The sequence below is a fragment of the Haliaeetus leucocephalus genome, unplaced genomic scaffold (genome assembly GCF_000737465.1).
Source record: "Haliaeetus leucocephalus isolate CR32 unplaced genomic scaffold, Haliaeetus_leucocephalus-4.0 Scaffold83, whole genome shotgun sequence".
In the NCBI taxonomy this organism is placed as follows: domain Eukaryota; kingdom Metazoa; phylum Chordata; class Aves; order Accipitriformes; family Accipitridae; genus Haliaeetus; species Haliaeetus leucocephalus.
The window spans coordinates 1,593,148-1,608,907 of NW_010972519.1; the positions used below are offsets into that span (position 1 = coordinate 1,593,148).

General features: G+C 41.9%; 1 protein-coding gene across 2 annotated transcripts in view; it reads right to left on the reverse strand.

Moving 5' to 3' along the window:
* The window catches only part of TRANK1 (tetratricopeptide repeat and ankyrin repeat containing 1), a 56,818-nt gene that overhangs the window by 37,790 nt on the left and 3,268 nt on the right, over nt 1-15,760 (reverse strand). For both annotated transcript variants that reach the window (XM_010582435.1, XM_010582426.1), the window contains exons 2-6: nt 7,636-7,770; nt 5,770-5,893; nt 4,254-4,404; nt 3,099-3,217; nt 382-465 (exon numbers count right to left, since the gene is read on the reverse strand). In XM_010582435.1, the coding sequence (XP_010580737.1) occupies nt 382-465; nt 3,099-3,217; nt 4,254-4,404; nt 5,770-5,893; nt 7,636-7,769 (612 nt within the window). In that variant the 5' untranslated portion in view covers nt 7,770. The remainder of the gene's footprint in view (nt 1-381; nt 466-3,098; nt 3,218-4,253; nt 4,405-5,769; nt 5,894-7,635; nt 7,771-15,760) is intronic.

Genomic DNA, 15,760 nt, shown 5'->3' on the forward strand with positions numbered 1-15,760 from the left:
AGGGATATCATAAATTGTCCTGGCTGGAAAACATATCCAACTTAACTGATGCCAGACATTTTTCTACATTAAATTCTCAGGTTCCAAGCATGACATGAATAGCTTGCTGTACTTGAGAGGAAGATGACTTCTTTTGATCAAATTACAGGAAACATTACATTACATACAGAAGTTACGCAAATTAAAGATTTTTTTAACGTTCAAATGAAAAGGGAAAAAATAGATGATTTAACATAATCATACAAAGTCCATGTATTATTTTCCATTTTGTTTTTCTTCAGTCTGTTTTGGCTTTGCACACAAGATGGAAAATCTCTCACTAAACTCAACAGGAAGAAAAGAAATAGAGACAGGAAAAAAAAAAAAAGGATGCTACTTTACCTCAAAGAGATTCTTCAGTGATAACTGGTTGACTCTGAGATTGGTGGGCAACTCTTTCTTCTCTGACAACAACAACAGACAAGACTGGAAAAAACCCAAACCATTAGTGACCTTATAAGCACACTTAGAAACTTTGTTTTTCACTGACTCATCAGATCTTGCAGGAAAGCAAATGAGGGCTAACAATATTTCAGATTTTTTTTTTTAAGATTGTAACAGATTACTGAATCTCCCTTTCCATTTTTCAACTGAATTAACATAATACACAGTGGACTGTGGGAAGCTATAACTTATGAAAGCTTCCTCAGAAATAAAAACCATGTAGAAAGGTCAGGCTCTGAAATTCTCTCCCATACACCTTGTAAGTGGCCCTTCACTTTAGGAGTGGACCTTTACATTCATGGGGATGAGACCCCCCCAGCTACACCAACATCCTGAGCACAAAGCAAGAAATGCATACTGTACCTTTTCCCATTTTCTCAGTTTCCCTAAGAACTTTACCTTGCTCCTTAAAAACCCACCTAGCTTCATCAGAGGACAAAGGAAGAACTACAGATGTCATCTACCTGGACTTCTAGAAGGCCTTTGAAACAGTCCCCCACAACATTCTTAGCTCTAAATTGGAGAGACATGGGTTTGATGGATGTACTGTTGGATGGATAAGGAATTGGCTGGATGGCTGCCTCCAAAGAGTTATAGTCAATGGTTCAATGTCCAAGTGGACACCAGCAACGAGTGGTGTCCCTCAAAGGTCTGTACTGGGACCAGTACTATTTAGTATCTTCATCAATGACAGACAGTGGGATTGCGTGGTGCACTCAATCACTCAGCAAGTTTGCAGATGACAGCAAGCTGAGTGATGAAGTTGATACACTTCAGGGAAGGGATGCCATCCAGAGGGACCTTGACAGGCTTGAGGAGCAGGCCCATGAAGTTCAACAAGGCCAAGTGCAAGATCCTGCACCTGGATCTGGGCAACCCACAGTATCCATACAGGCTGGGGGATGACGGGATTGATAGCAGCGCTGAGGAAAAGGACTTGGGGGTACTGGTGGATGAAAAGCTCAACATGAGCCGGCAATGGGCGCTCACAGCCCAGAACGCCAACCATATCCTGGGCTGCATCAAAAGGATTGTGGCCAGCAGGTTGAGGGAGGTGATTCTCCCTCTCTACTCCGCTCTCGTGAGACCCAACCTGCAGTACTGCGTTCAGCTTTCGGGTCCCCAGCACAGGAAAGACATGGAACTGTTGGAGCGGGTCCAGAGAGGGGCCACAAAAATGATCAGAGGGATGGAATACCTCTCCTATGAAGAAAGGCTAAGAGAGTCGGGGCTGTTCAGCCTAGAGAAGGTTCCAGGGAGACCTTATTGCAGCCTTTCAATACTTAAAGGGGGCTTATAAGAAAGACTTTTTAACAATGCCTGTAGTGACAGGACAAGGAGCAACAGTTTTAACCTGAAAGAGGGTAGGTTTAAATTGGACATAAAGAAGAAATTTTTTTACAATAAGGTTGGTGATACACTGGAACAGGTTGCCCAGACAAGATGTGGATGCCTCATTATTGGAAGTGTTCAAATGAAGTCAGGGTGGATGGGGCTTTAAGCAACCTGATCTAGTGAAAGATGTCCCTGCGCACAGTAGAGGGGTTGGATGGGGAATGTGGGACTGCAGTCAGTCCATAGCAGTCCCTCTGTCACTCCCTCTTCCTTATGCTTCTCTCCTGCTCCAGTGTGCGTCCTCCATGGGCTGTGGTTCCTGTCAGGAGCCTGCTCCTGCAAGGTCTCTGCACAGGCTGCAAGAGAACCCCTGCTCTGGGCCTGAAGCACCTCCTCCCCCTCATTCCTCTCCTTCTCTGACCCTGGTGCTCGCAGGGCTGTTTCTCTCACTTTTTTCCCCCCTCATTCTGCCAGCGAGGGTTTTGCCCCTTTTTAAAACACCCTTTCTCAGAGGCACCACCATCGCGGCCGAGGGGCTCAGCGGTGCCCTTGCAGAGGGGGCCACTGCAGCCGGCTGGAACCAGCCGTGTCTGGCACAGGGCAGCCCTGGCCTCTCCTCACAGAGGCCCCTGCAGCTCTCACCGCCAGCACCCCACCACCGACATCCGATACAGGTGTAATCATGGCAATGAGAGGGGTTTGGGTTTTTTTTGTTTTGGTTTGAAGGTTTGGTTGTTGTTTGGTTTTTTTTGGGGGGGAGGGTTGTTGTGGGTTTGTTTGTTTTTTACACAGTCACTATACAAAAGAGGATTAAAATTATTTCAGGTGAGTCACCTTCTGATGTTTCTAAATGATCTGGTTTTGTTTACCAACCATGTACTTCCACTGAGATGCTCCTTTATTTGTGGGTCTTTCACAGTAAGCTTCAAAAATCCAGCTTGTCATACAGAAGGAAAAGTAAAAGGGACCACAAATAAACATATTTTTTTTTCCCTCTGATTTCTTTCAAGAATAACGACTCTAGATGGCACCGTAATTATAACAGAGACAACAGCAAGAAACAAGCGGGATTTCAAGTTCATTGTATCCCTTCGAGAACTGAATTTCCGAAATTATTTATCACTAAAAGTATTTTTCAAGTCTTAAAAATCACGAAATTTGAAGCAGGGAACAATAAATATACACTGTTTTGGATTTTAAAATGTAACGCGAGCTTACCCTGAAGAGGTAAGACATGAGTGCCTACCGCAGAGCAGTAGGTAACGCAGCAACAGACTTACCCGCCACTTCCCTTTCTGGGCCAACCTTTCTATCACCGCTTGCCAAGTCAGTGCATCAAACCTTGCACTGAAAACATAATCATATGCAGGTGGAAAAGTTGGTGGGAAGACTCGTTCATCTGCAAGAATAAGCAATTGAGAAAACTATTTAGTATACACGAGAACTATCTAGTATACACAGCACTTTTAAAGTTGGGCTCTCCAACTAAATTACTTAATTGCACAGTGACAATTTTAGCACTGATTAATACCAAGGAAAATGCCAAATGTGCATTTAAATATCCCTGGCCACCCAAGTGATAAGGCACCTTGTTATCACTGGCCAGTTTTCATTAAACAAGGGAAAAAAAAATTAATCCCTGCCCTCCAGAAACACCTCTAAGCCCCAAGACACTGTGAACCTTGAGGTGGTTTCTCCACCTGTGGGTGAACCCAGCTACTGACACTACTAAAGCTAATCATCATCCTTAACACGGGGCTACAAGCTCAATTAAATGCAGCAGGGACACAACCCGAAATCTCCTGGCATGCCTGCAGATCCCATCAGGCAAAGCCTGTGAACGGGACAAAAAAGCAAGTAGAAGAGGAAAGACTGAGGAGACAGCAAGGAGACATAGGGTGGACATTGCTCAAAAAACCCCACACCATACCACAGAAAAGTCAAATTCCCTCTTTTCACTGCTGCCCATTACTAGCTGAGGGAAAGTCCCCCCACGCTGGAATATACTGCACTGTAAACTCAAGTTTAAGCTGAGTGTCTTCTAATTATTTTCAAATCTACAGAGCTAAAAGAAAAGCTGAGTGGTCTGGACAAAAACCACTAAAGCCTGAGGGGTCTGGGCTCCCAATCTCCAACCTTGTCTCCCTGACTCTGAATTTCGACCTTCTCTAACTGTTCCACAGTTGATGTGCTCCTGTGAGACAACACACTCCCCTGCACAGTGTTTTGGGATTGTTGGCATCTGCTGTATGCAAACTGGACCAAGTTCACCAGATCCTTCTGATTATGCCACTCAACATATTCATGATCCTCAAACAGACCTGAGGCACCAAGGACCAAATGAACAATCTCATGAAGGACGTCCTACCAAGGACTTGTGTTGACATTGCTACTGAAAGGCTATTAGAAAAAATAAGCTCTTAATCTGAGTTTACCGTTGACACTCATGAAGATTCCTGCTACAAAATCAGCAACTTGAGTTCGATCTGCAGAAGCATTTAGGAGAATCAAACCTTTATGAAACATAGAAATTGCCTCATAAGAGTCTGATAACATGATTAAGGAGTGGCCAGCTCTGTAATAAGCCTGAGAAAAAAAGGAGAACAAAAAAAGACCATTGTAGAGAAAATATTCAGAGATCTTTACTACAAAGCAAAATGTTACCTTTTTTCCATAAATTCTCTAATTATGCTATAAAAATGAAATGTAGTGCTATTTTTACAGCTTCTTACACGCAAATCTAAAAAAAGTGCAGTAAACATCCCTTGAAATTCACAATATGCTACTGATGTCATCACAGATACTAAGACTGATAAATCCTGGAAAACAAAACTTGGAAAATAACTACAGGATGAAAGACATACTGTTAGCAACCTCCTCTGGAAAGGATGGGGTTTTTTTTGGCACAGGGTCCAGAATACATATTTATGTCCCCATGCCACTGCATTTTGCAATATTTACCACAATGCATGTATTCTTCAGCCAATGGCACCTGAACATGTTCATATTCACCACTGAACTAGGTTGTACTGGCTCAGAGTCAAAGTGGAATCAATTTGTTCAAACCAGATAACTGGCATGCTGCAATACAGTGCAAGTTAAATTGGTATCTGCATGCAGTTTTACCATATCTAAATCAAATACCTTCTACTAAAGTCTCTGGGATTCTGCAGTGGTTAGTCCAGAAGACTATTTATTGTACATAAAAGTCAATCCAAGTGTATGCCTCCATATCATAAATACTGTACAACCACTACTTATTCCTAACAGATGAGTCTTTGAGTCAATGTGTACTTAATCACAAGCGTATGTGTAGTGTATTGTTCTGTCCACTGGAAATACAATATGACCTTGATCACCACACACTGTTCCCAGGAACTGCAGGCTTATTAACGTTTAAAGAATATTAGGGCACAGTGCCCAAGGGAGCCTTCAAAGCTAAGTCCCCATCCCACACCTGACTGCTGTCCATGACTGATGAACCTGTACCATGAGCCAGGCTCTGCAAGACTACAAGTGAACACAGAGCTGGTGAACCTCACCACAGACAGGATCTGTGCAGTGTGCCATTGACTGACCAGAGACCTGGCCGGTGCTGCGTCATTCCCAGGTCTCCAGCATCACAAGGGCATGTAAGATTTTATTCCTTGCTATCGCCTTGTCTGGGATATTAATAAAATAGTTATCTTTCTTCAAAGCATTGGTGCCTCTCTTGTTGGGACCGAGAAAGAACCAGCATCTCCTGGTACAAAAGAGAGCTGCTTTGTTTTATTAAAAGTACTATTACAGTAGTAATTCTGATGCTCATGCACAGAGTCAGACACCAATTCTGGAATTTGATGCTATATTTGCTTATCACACCTCAAAATCAAAACACAATAAAAAGCAGATATTCACAATTGTTTTAAAAAATAAGGCATGCAAAAACTGCCAGCTTAAACATCTGAATACCTTAACATACTCCGGATCCCAGTGTAAGCTCTGGTAGGCTGAAAACACTGCTTCTCTCCATTTACCAAGACTGTACAAGGCAGTTGATTTGTTGCAGTGTAACACAGCTATGTCCCTGGAACACCTAAAAATATTTTTTTAGCATAACTGTTTATTTGCTTGAAGAAGAAGGCATTGTACTATACAGTTAGCAACAAGAAAAAAAAGAAAAAAGTCTATGTCCTGGTTTCAGCTGGGATAGAGGTAATTTTCTTCCTAGCAGCTGGTACAGTGCTGTGCTTTGGATTTAGTGTGAGAATAATGTTGATAACACACAGATGTTTTAGTTGTTGCTACGTAGTGCTTGTGCTAAGCTAAAGATTTACCTAACAAAATTAGAGGTAAAAATGGAGTTGTAGAAAATAAAGATCATTTGAACATCAGCTATAAAATCTCTTAGTGACATCCTAAATGATACCATAGTGATACCCTTAGTGATATCCTGGTCTGCTCTGAAGCAGAAAGCCAACCCACAGGAATAAAGCAGTATGAGGATTTAGAAAGAGATTAGACCATCTCGACACACCTAGATATGGCTCAGTGAAAACCAGTGGCCAAGAACAGGAGAAAAGAGACACATGAATGGAAGCTGCTAGATGGAAAGAATGCTAAACATATTTTGGTCACCAAAAAACAACCTAAACGCATTTTACTGTATCACCAGTCAATGAAGTCAACAGAATTATCTGCATTTACACCAGCTAAGAAATAATGTATTTTAGAGAACAGAATGTACTAAGGTATATAAAACATCTGCTGGATCCAAGAACTTCTGGAAAAAGCTGCACACAAATTACAGGACTACAGTCCACAGTGTACTGGGGAGCCTGGAAAGTCTGTCTTTCCTGTGCTCAAACAAACAGTACATGCCACAGAGTGGCATCCTTCATCTTATTCCTATCTACTAATTTACACTCAAGAAAGTTGTTCCAACTACATTGACTGTGTTCAGAGCACACTCTTGCATGCAAGCAAATCCTGACAAGGCAACCTATGGCAAGGGGAAATGAGACGCTCGGGAGCAGGTCCCTGTGGTATAACAAAATCCCACTGCTTGCAATGGGCAGGCGCTGGAGGTAGCCTGCTCGGCTCTGTCCTCGCTCGGTCCTCCTCCCTGCATGTGCTCCAGACTTACTTGACTACTTAGTCTAAATGGCTAATAGTCAAAATAAATGAATGGCTGGTGTTAAATTAGGTTAACAGCAGTGTTAAAACACGGTAGTAATGAATATTTAGTAGTTAACATAATACTCAACTATTTAATCACTAATAACATTAGCAAATGATGTTAACCGATAAAAACAAGCACTTAACATTTGGAAAGAAATACCCAAAGAACTCTTCTGCTGAAAAACTATTTTTTAACAAATCTGAGAATACCAAGAAAGAACAAAGAACAATAACAAAGTAACTTGCATGAATCATTTTAAAGATAATCAGAAGACCCATGTTACAACAGGCCATAGACATGACCAGTACATGGCAGAATTACAGCAAGATTAATCCACAGCATGTCAGCTAAGAAACAGAAGTATTTTAACAGAAAGCAACACAATTTATGGAAAATTAATTTCAGCTTTAATTACACTAGTTTATAATGGATGCATATATAAAAATATTCAGATTACAGTCACTAACTAATCTCCCACATATATGTCAGGAAGAGCAATTCCTCTTTATTTATAAAACTGGTACACTGAAGAGTGTGACAAAAGATAAAAGAAAATCAGGTGTCAGGGCAAGAAATACAGTTCTGAGCTAACTGTAGTACTGTACAAATTTCAAACTTGTCTTATGATTTACATCTGGTAATTCAAGAATACTTACGGGACCCACTGCATTAAACAACCGAGCATATGTAGAGCTTGATCGTACTTTCTGATGGCCAAAGAGTAATTTCCATTTTTAAAATCCTGGTTTCCAGCTTGTCGCATAAGCTGGGCATATTCCATGGCATCCATGCTAATTAAGAGAAAAAAAAAATTTAATCAAACAAAAGCACTGATTTATGAGACACTTCGTTCCCTAAAATCAACTTAAATTTTCACCTTAGTTTTTGCGTATTTGAAAAGGAGGACAACAGAACACATCTGTTTTGTTTGCTGCAGTTGGAACACTAAAATATAACACAGGTGACAGCCTCATCTTTGATGCCTCAACTTCCCATCTATTCTTTAATCAACCTCAGCTAACCAGATCTACCACTGCCATGCAATTTTTTCAGTTTTTCTCCTCATGTCTTAAACCATATTTTTTAGATTAAGATTTCAAACTATTTAAATGTGTGCACACACACTGGATGCGGGAGGAAATATCCAAGAGAACAAACAGAGTTCATATGCTTAAGAACTACATGAAGCTATATATCTCAACTAAACACAAAACTCATTTACTATCTTTTTATTTATCTTTATAACTTTTTTGTCCAGCCTCTCTGGCTAGACATTGAGTAATCCAATGTATACAAAACTGCATTGAAATTTGATTACTTCATGAAAATACCGTAAGTATATTAATAGCGCATGAGAACCTTGAATCAGATTTAAAACAGTTGTTAAAATGAATATAGCAAGCACCTGAAGAAAACAAAGGCTGAAACAGGCATCAACTGCAATTGATTGAAAAAATATGTCACCATTAAAATTATGAAATTACATAAAACTAATCACATGGTCAGGCAGCTAGGTGAAGGAAACAAATACAAGAGGAAAACGAGCTACGTCTGTTGAGAAACAGCACATCAAAATCACAGACCACGAGAAAAATCCAATGCTAAAGCCTTGTGTATAATCATCCTTCATAAATGGATTTATGATTAAAAGCCATTTCCATCATCTGCAATAACCTGTATGAATCTCACAAATCTCAGTACTACTAAATAAGATTAATTCACCAAAAAGGAATGCACAGATTTACTTATTATCCAGGCATTAGCAGGCCTGGAAAAAAACCAGTAACAATGCGTAACGTCACAACCTGCTAACATAACGTTGTGGTTTAACCTGGCAGGCAGCTAAGCACCACACAGCCGTTCGCTCACTCCCCCCTCCTAGTGGGATAGCAGGGAGAGAATCGAAAAAAACCAAAACGTAAAATTCGTGGGTTGAGATAAAGACAGTTTCATAGGACAGAAAAGAAAGGGAAAATAGCAATAATAATAATAATAATGCTAAAAGAATTAGAACATACAAAACAAGTGATGCACAACCCAATTGCTCACCACCCGCTGACCAGTGCCCAGCCAGTTCCCGAGCAGCAGCCCCCAGCCAGCTTTCCCCCAATTTTATCTACTGGGCATGACATCATACGGTATGGAATATCCCATTGACCACTTTGGGTCACCGGTCCTGCCTGTGTCCCCTCCCAGCTTCCTCTGCACCCTCAGCCTCTGCTGGCCGGGCAGTGCAAGAAGCTGAAAAGTCCTTGACTTAGTCTAAACATTACTTAGCAACAACTGAAAACATCAGTGTGTTATCAACATTCTTCTCATCCTAAATCCAAAGCACAGCACTGTACCAGCTGCTAGGAAGAAAATTAACTCTACCCCAGCCAAAACCAGGACACACAAGCTGCAAGATCTCTTCCCAACAAAGCAAACTAGGTATATGAACCTACGGACAAACCAAGAAATACTACTGACCTATTTTCTCTATAGTACTCCTCATGACAAACCTGAAACGTCAAGAATCAGCACTGTATTGTGAACGCAGAGATACGAAGAGACTCACTATGGATGGCACTGTGCCTCCCTCATTTATCCAAGTGCAAGAGGCCATCCTGTACTAAGCAGACAGGAGAGCAGCAGCCCACAACTCTGAAGAGGCAACTGCAGAAGAACCAGGTGCAACCACAAAGCTCAGATCCAGACTGCTTCAGGCTGGCTGGGAAAAGGCCTGTTGGATGTTATGTTTTAATTAAATAAATAAACACTCTGTGATGATGTCTGCAATCCAAACAACACCTGCTAATTCTAGGGAAGCACCAAGAACAGATGAAATTCCTGGCTATAAACTAAACTGAAGAAAAATAGGTCCCATCTACATGGGGGAGGTACAAGGACCAGTCACACGAGAGGAGTAATTATGAATTTACCCTAGGCAAATTAAATCATCACTTCATTGAGCAATGTGCATACAGCATGTATTTTAAAAATACTGCTTATGCAGACAGCAAATTAAGTGTACTCATAGCGTAAGTGGGACTTCTTTTTACACCGCACAGTATGAGCACTACTGAGGCGAAGAAAAGGAAAAAAATAGAGCAACAGTGCAAAGAATAAAAAGCAAGTGCTAAAAGATGGTTCTACCTCATATTTTTGTAATTCTTTCAGCTTTCAACTTTTTAGCATCAGAAGGTTAGATAAATTATTTGCACCAAGAATAATACCAAAGCAGTTCAACTACACAGGAGCTTCTTCATGTAGGAATACACATTAAACTGTGGTTTTCTAAATCATAGTTGAATTTCAAGCTTTTTCTTATTTTTAAGAAGGCTATGCTTCTACTTAGGGTGAAATTTTTACCCAGAGTTATATTTACCTTACTTTTCCCTGGAATTTACTTAAAGTACAATTACAAATAAAAGGTATTTGTGTACTGTGTACACAATGTGTACTGTGCTGGGAAATTTTGGAACTGAGATCCCTGTTTCAGATCAGGAGGCAGCATCCCCTCCCTGCTCCAGGTGGCAGGATTTCCAGCAGAACATAGATTCCCATCCTTTTCCAGCACTGGACTTTCCCAGCCAAAACCCCAAAGTGTCGGTCATTTAAATAACTGGGATGTGCGCTGCAGGCTTTAGCAACTACACCCAACTTTACAGACCCAAGAGATATACAGACATGCAATTCTGACATCTAAGTTAATGATCCAAAGAATCGCTGTGCTGACTAGTACAGCATGTCTTGCTATTGCCTAACATCTCCCTGAAGTATAAACAATTTTAACTCAAAACTAGTGGACTAACTGAAGACCTATTGTATAAAGTCTATTGCGCATGGCGAGCATTAAACAAAAATGTTGTCTATTACTGTGGCTTAACCAGCACAGGTAAAGGTCACAACTGCATCTGAATACAACTGCAGAAAGATGTTGTCCTAGCGAGTGCTGTGGGTTAACCCTGGAGAGCAGCTAAGCACTCGCTTCCCCCCCGTCCCCAGTGGGACGGGGAAAGAGGAAAGGAAGAGTAAAACCAAGAAAACTTGTGGGTCAAGACAAAAATTGTTTAATAAGCAAAAGAGCAGTGGAAGAAGAGAGAAAGAAAACAAAACAAGTGATGCAAAGGCATCATTCACCACCTCCCACACACAGACTGATGACCAGCCAGTTCACGAGCTGGGGATAGCTGATCTCCCTAAGCCCCCTCCTCTCCCTTTTTATTGCTGAGCATGATGTTACATGACATGGACTATCCCTTCAGTCAGTTTGGGCCATCCACCTGGTTGTGTCCCTTCCCAGCCCCTTGTGCACCCGCAATCTAGTCACTGGGGGGGCAGAGCAAGAAACAGAGAAGGCCCCAACGTTGTGCAAAACCTGCTCAGCAACAGCTATCAGTGCTGTTTTGGTCACAACTCTAAAACACAGCACCATATGAGCTACTATGAGGAAAATTAACTCCATCGCAGCCACAAACAGTAGAGTAGGACAGGTTCCCCTCATTAAGTGGGGACTTCTCCTAAGCTATGGAGTCCATGAAACACATAAATGTGCAGGTGTTACCGTAAGTCGGCACTTCAGAAACCCTCCAAGATTCAATTTTGGAGTTTTAGAAAGCAGGCATTCTTTATTGCAGCACTGGGTACACGGGGCATTGCTCCACCTATTGTGCACACCCGCCAGGTCTAGTCATATAGTTTATATACAAGTTCTATATGCATATTCATTAGATTTCCAAGACTTGTTATACATATTAATTTTCTGGGAAATTATTAGCATATGTAAATGTCCTTCAGGCTCTATGGTGGTCTTCAGGAGTCCTCTGGTGGTCTTCCACAGTCTTCCTCACTTGTCCGCTACCTGACCCCTCTCGACCGATTCTGCGCAGTATGGTCCTTCATACATTTTGGAACCAATTATCCTAAGGAGTGCTTGTTAGTACAATCTTATCATAAGGAAAGTTATGCTTTCCTTTGCTAGTGCTTCTCATGTTTACATTAGTGATGCTACCCATATGGTACTTCAAGCTAAATTATCTACAAGGACAGAAGCAAGGATAAAAGTTCTTATCTTTTCCAGCCTTACCTATCAAGCAAAGTCCTAGTTGTGGTTTTTCAGTAAAGATCATAAATTCACCAAGCTCCCAGTTTAGTTTTAATTACTTATGCTTCTGTTCAGCTTTTCTTTTTCTAACCTTCAACCTCTACTGTATCACAGGGACACCTTGAGGTCTGGGACACCCTTCCAAGTGCATTGCTGGGACCTTGTCCTTCAAAGAAAAAAAACAACCAAACAAAAAAACCCAGACAAGATGGTCTACTCTGTTCACTTTTTTAATGGTTCCTGAGGCCACCAGCATGACGGTGACAGCAAGATGAAGCAGATTAATTTCTACTCAAAGAATTAAAACAAAAGATTATACAGTTAAGTCAGAAACAATCGGCTCCAACCACTACCGCTGCCAGTGGGCAAAACGCCCATTTACTTCACATGTTGCCAACTCTTACATTATTGTGATAGTCGGTGCCCCACTGAACAGCTTCAGTCAGACTGTCCTCAGAAGCAGGGCAGTTTGGGGAGTTTACAAGGCCAAGTCTTGACTCCTCTTGCTTCAGCAGATAAGCTTGAAAACACAAACAGAGACTACCCAGAAAACCCATTTGTCATTCTTGAAAAATGTTGTTTTCCTTATGCCAGCTATCAGTCTCAAGAGGCCAGCTTGTGCTTTCTGAACATCTGAGGTTGGCAACACTAAAAACTTTATAAATCTGAGAGTGAACCCAAGCAGTTGCTTTGTTCTGTCTGCATCTGATTTACAGGATTTAAAAGAGAAACTGTGTGACACTGCTTATTAACAGAGAAAGAGTGGAAGGTCTACACAGCCATGCTTTTAATTATTGTTGATACTGAAAGTTAAGCTTTAAGGTTCTGTCCCTATGGCATCACTTGGTGGTAGAATAATGTTTTTATTCTTGAGGCACAGTAGCTTTCCATAATGCAAGCAACAAATGAAGTATACCAATCTGGGGAGCTCTGCATCTGAATTAAAATGGTGGTAAAAATTAGCATCCTCCTATTTCCAGGAAATCTGACTTCTAAGGGCTGTGCATTCCTCATTCCTATTAAGCAGAGAAATAAATAATCTCTCCTTCTTCCCCCTTAACCTAACAGGAAGACATTACCAGGTAGGGAGAGAAAAAGCCCAACAACATATCTAAACTGTGGCTGAGTGACAACTAAATACCTTTCATCAGCATTTGAGTAATGCATGTTTTCTCATCAGGAAACCTCCAGGCTCTAATTAGCTTTTGCCCAACAAAAGCACGCTGGCTCAGAGAGCATGGTGCCACCAAGAAGGAATTGCCATGTCACCTCGAGCTGCTACATCAGAGGTACCCCTCCAGCCACATGCCCACCACTGGCACCGTCCGTCCAGGCAGTCCTGCAGTCATCCAGCAAAAGGACACTTGTCGTGGTTTCAGCCCAGCCGGTAACAAAGGACCACGCGGCCGCTCGCTCACTCCTCCCGCCCCCCCCTCCGGTGGGATAGGGGGGAAGTCGGAGGAGAGGAAAAAAAACAAACCTGGAACCTCGAGGGTTGAGATAAAGGCAGTTTACTGGAACAACACAAAGAAATTGCAACAACAACAATGGTACTAATGAAAAAGTATACAAAAAGAGTGATGCACAGTGCAACTGCTCACCACCCGGGACCCGACACTCTGCCACTTCCCCCACCGAAAAGAAGAGCCCACCCCCCGGCCCGCTCCCCCTTTATATACTGAGCATGATGTCACATGGTATGGAATAGCTCCTTGGCCAGTTCAGGTCAGCTGCCCCGGCTATGCCCCCCACCTCCCAGGTTCCTGTAAAAAAAAAATTAACTCTATCCCAGCTGAACCCAGGACAACACTGCATATAGGTCTTCCGAATAACACATTCGGTATGTCCTGGTATAGATGTATGTGAACCTCAGGGCAGGCCCAAGAAAAGAGGAAAAATATAGGATGAGAAGGCTCTAGCCAGCCATAACTTGAAGAGGCAATGCTCTACCTGCTAGCCAGTTTTATTTGCTTTCCTGACAACAACAGCAGCAGCTACCAAAGACATATTTACAGAATGCAGCCTCCTTTGAATGCATATAAGCATAACCCTGACAGTGAAAAGCAGAAAACTGTGCTTCTTTCAGGAGCTTTGCTTTTCCATCAAATGCTGAAATGGTGAATGAAAAATCTTAAAATCACCTGTACTTTCAGAGGAGGCCTTGAAGAAACAGCAGAGACAAAAATACAAGTTCTGCAATCAGGATTAACAGGTTATAACTTGTCAGGCCATAAGCTGACACATTAAGAAATCTCATGCAGAAGAGGGGAAAGAAGTTGAGATTTAGACACGGCCATCTGCATGGATCTGTTTAGTCTGGAAAAAGTTGTAGTGGTATTTGTGAGATTATCTGAACATTTTAATTGAATGTTCAGCCAGAATCTCCTGAAGAATGTGTTCAGCCCTTGTAAAATACGTCAGGTCACCTTGGAGAAGCTGGTCAGCTCAAATGAAAAGCCTATCATTTAGGTAGCTTCTCATCAGACATCCCCATCGTTAGGGATAGATAGATTCAGATAGATAGGGATAGCCTATCATTAGATAGATTCTCACTCTGCCCTATGAAACAAACAAAAAAACCCAACCCCACCCCCCCCAAACCATTTCTGTACCAAGTCACATTGCCAGATCTGTACCAGAGCTTGGAAGTGCTAAAAGACCTTTTGCTCCCAGTAAAACCCAGTATGACTTTCAAAACGAAGAATGAGATTCTAGAGCAAATTTGAAATAGAGTAGGGCAAGCAGAGAGAGCAGCACTGTGATAATAGCTTCTTATCGGTGTATGTTGCCCTAAACTTAGCACAAATTGGACCAAATGAAGTTTCTTTATTGCTTCTGGGCCCTAGAGCTGGCCAGTATCCTATGCATCGCAGTACTCCAGAGGTGAAGACAGCATGCATCTCTCTAGCTGTGTTCAGTTCCAAAAGGACAAAGAAAACAATTTCCTAGGTGAACGGATAGAGAGAAAACTTTATCAGGTTGTTTCAGTCTGAATTGGAGACCTGAACACAATCTCCATAACTGAAAACGAACAACCCTGAACACCACTGTTGTGGTTTAACCCCAGCCAGCAGCTAAGCACCATGCAGCCGCTTGCTCACTCCCCCCCCAACCAGTGGGATGGGGGAGAGAATCAGGGAAAAAAAAGTAAAACTCGTGGGTTGAGATAAGAACAGTTTAATAGAACAGAAAGGAAGAAAATAATAATGTTAATAATAAAATGACAATAATAACAATAAAAGGACTGGAATATATACAAAACAAGTGATGCACAATGCAATTGCTCACCACTCGCCGACCAATGCCCAGTTAGTTCCCCGGTCGTGATCTGCGCCACCCCCCCAGGCCAACTCCACCCAGTTTATATACTGGGCATGACATTGCATGGTATGGACCCCTTTGGCCACTTTGGGTCAGCTGCCCTGGCTGTGCCCCCTCCCAACTTCTTGTGCCCCTCCAGCTTTCTTGCTGGCTGGGCATGAGAAACTGAAAAATCCTTGAGTTAGCACAAACATTCCTTAGCAACAACTGAAAACATCAGTGTGTTATCGACATTCTTCTCATACTGGACCCAAAACCTAACACTATACCAGCTACTAGGAAGAAAATTAACTCTATCCCAGCCAAAATCAGGACAACCACTTTCAGAGTTTTGCTCCTCCAGATACCCTTCTCTCCTAAGTGTTCAGACAGAA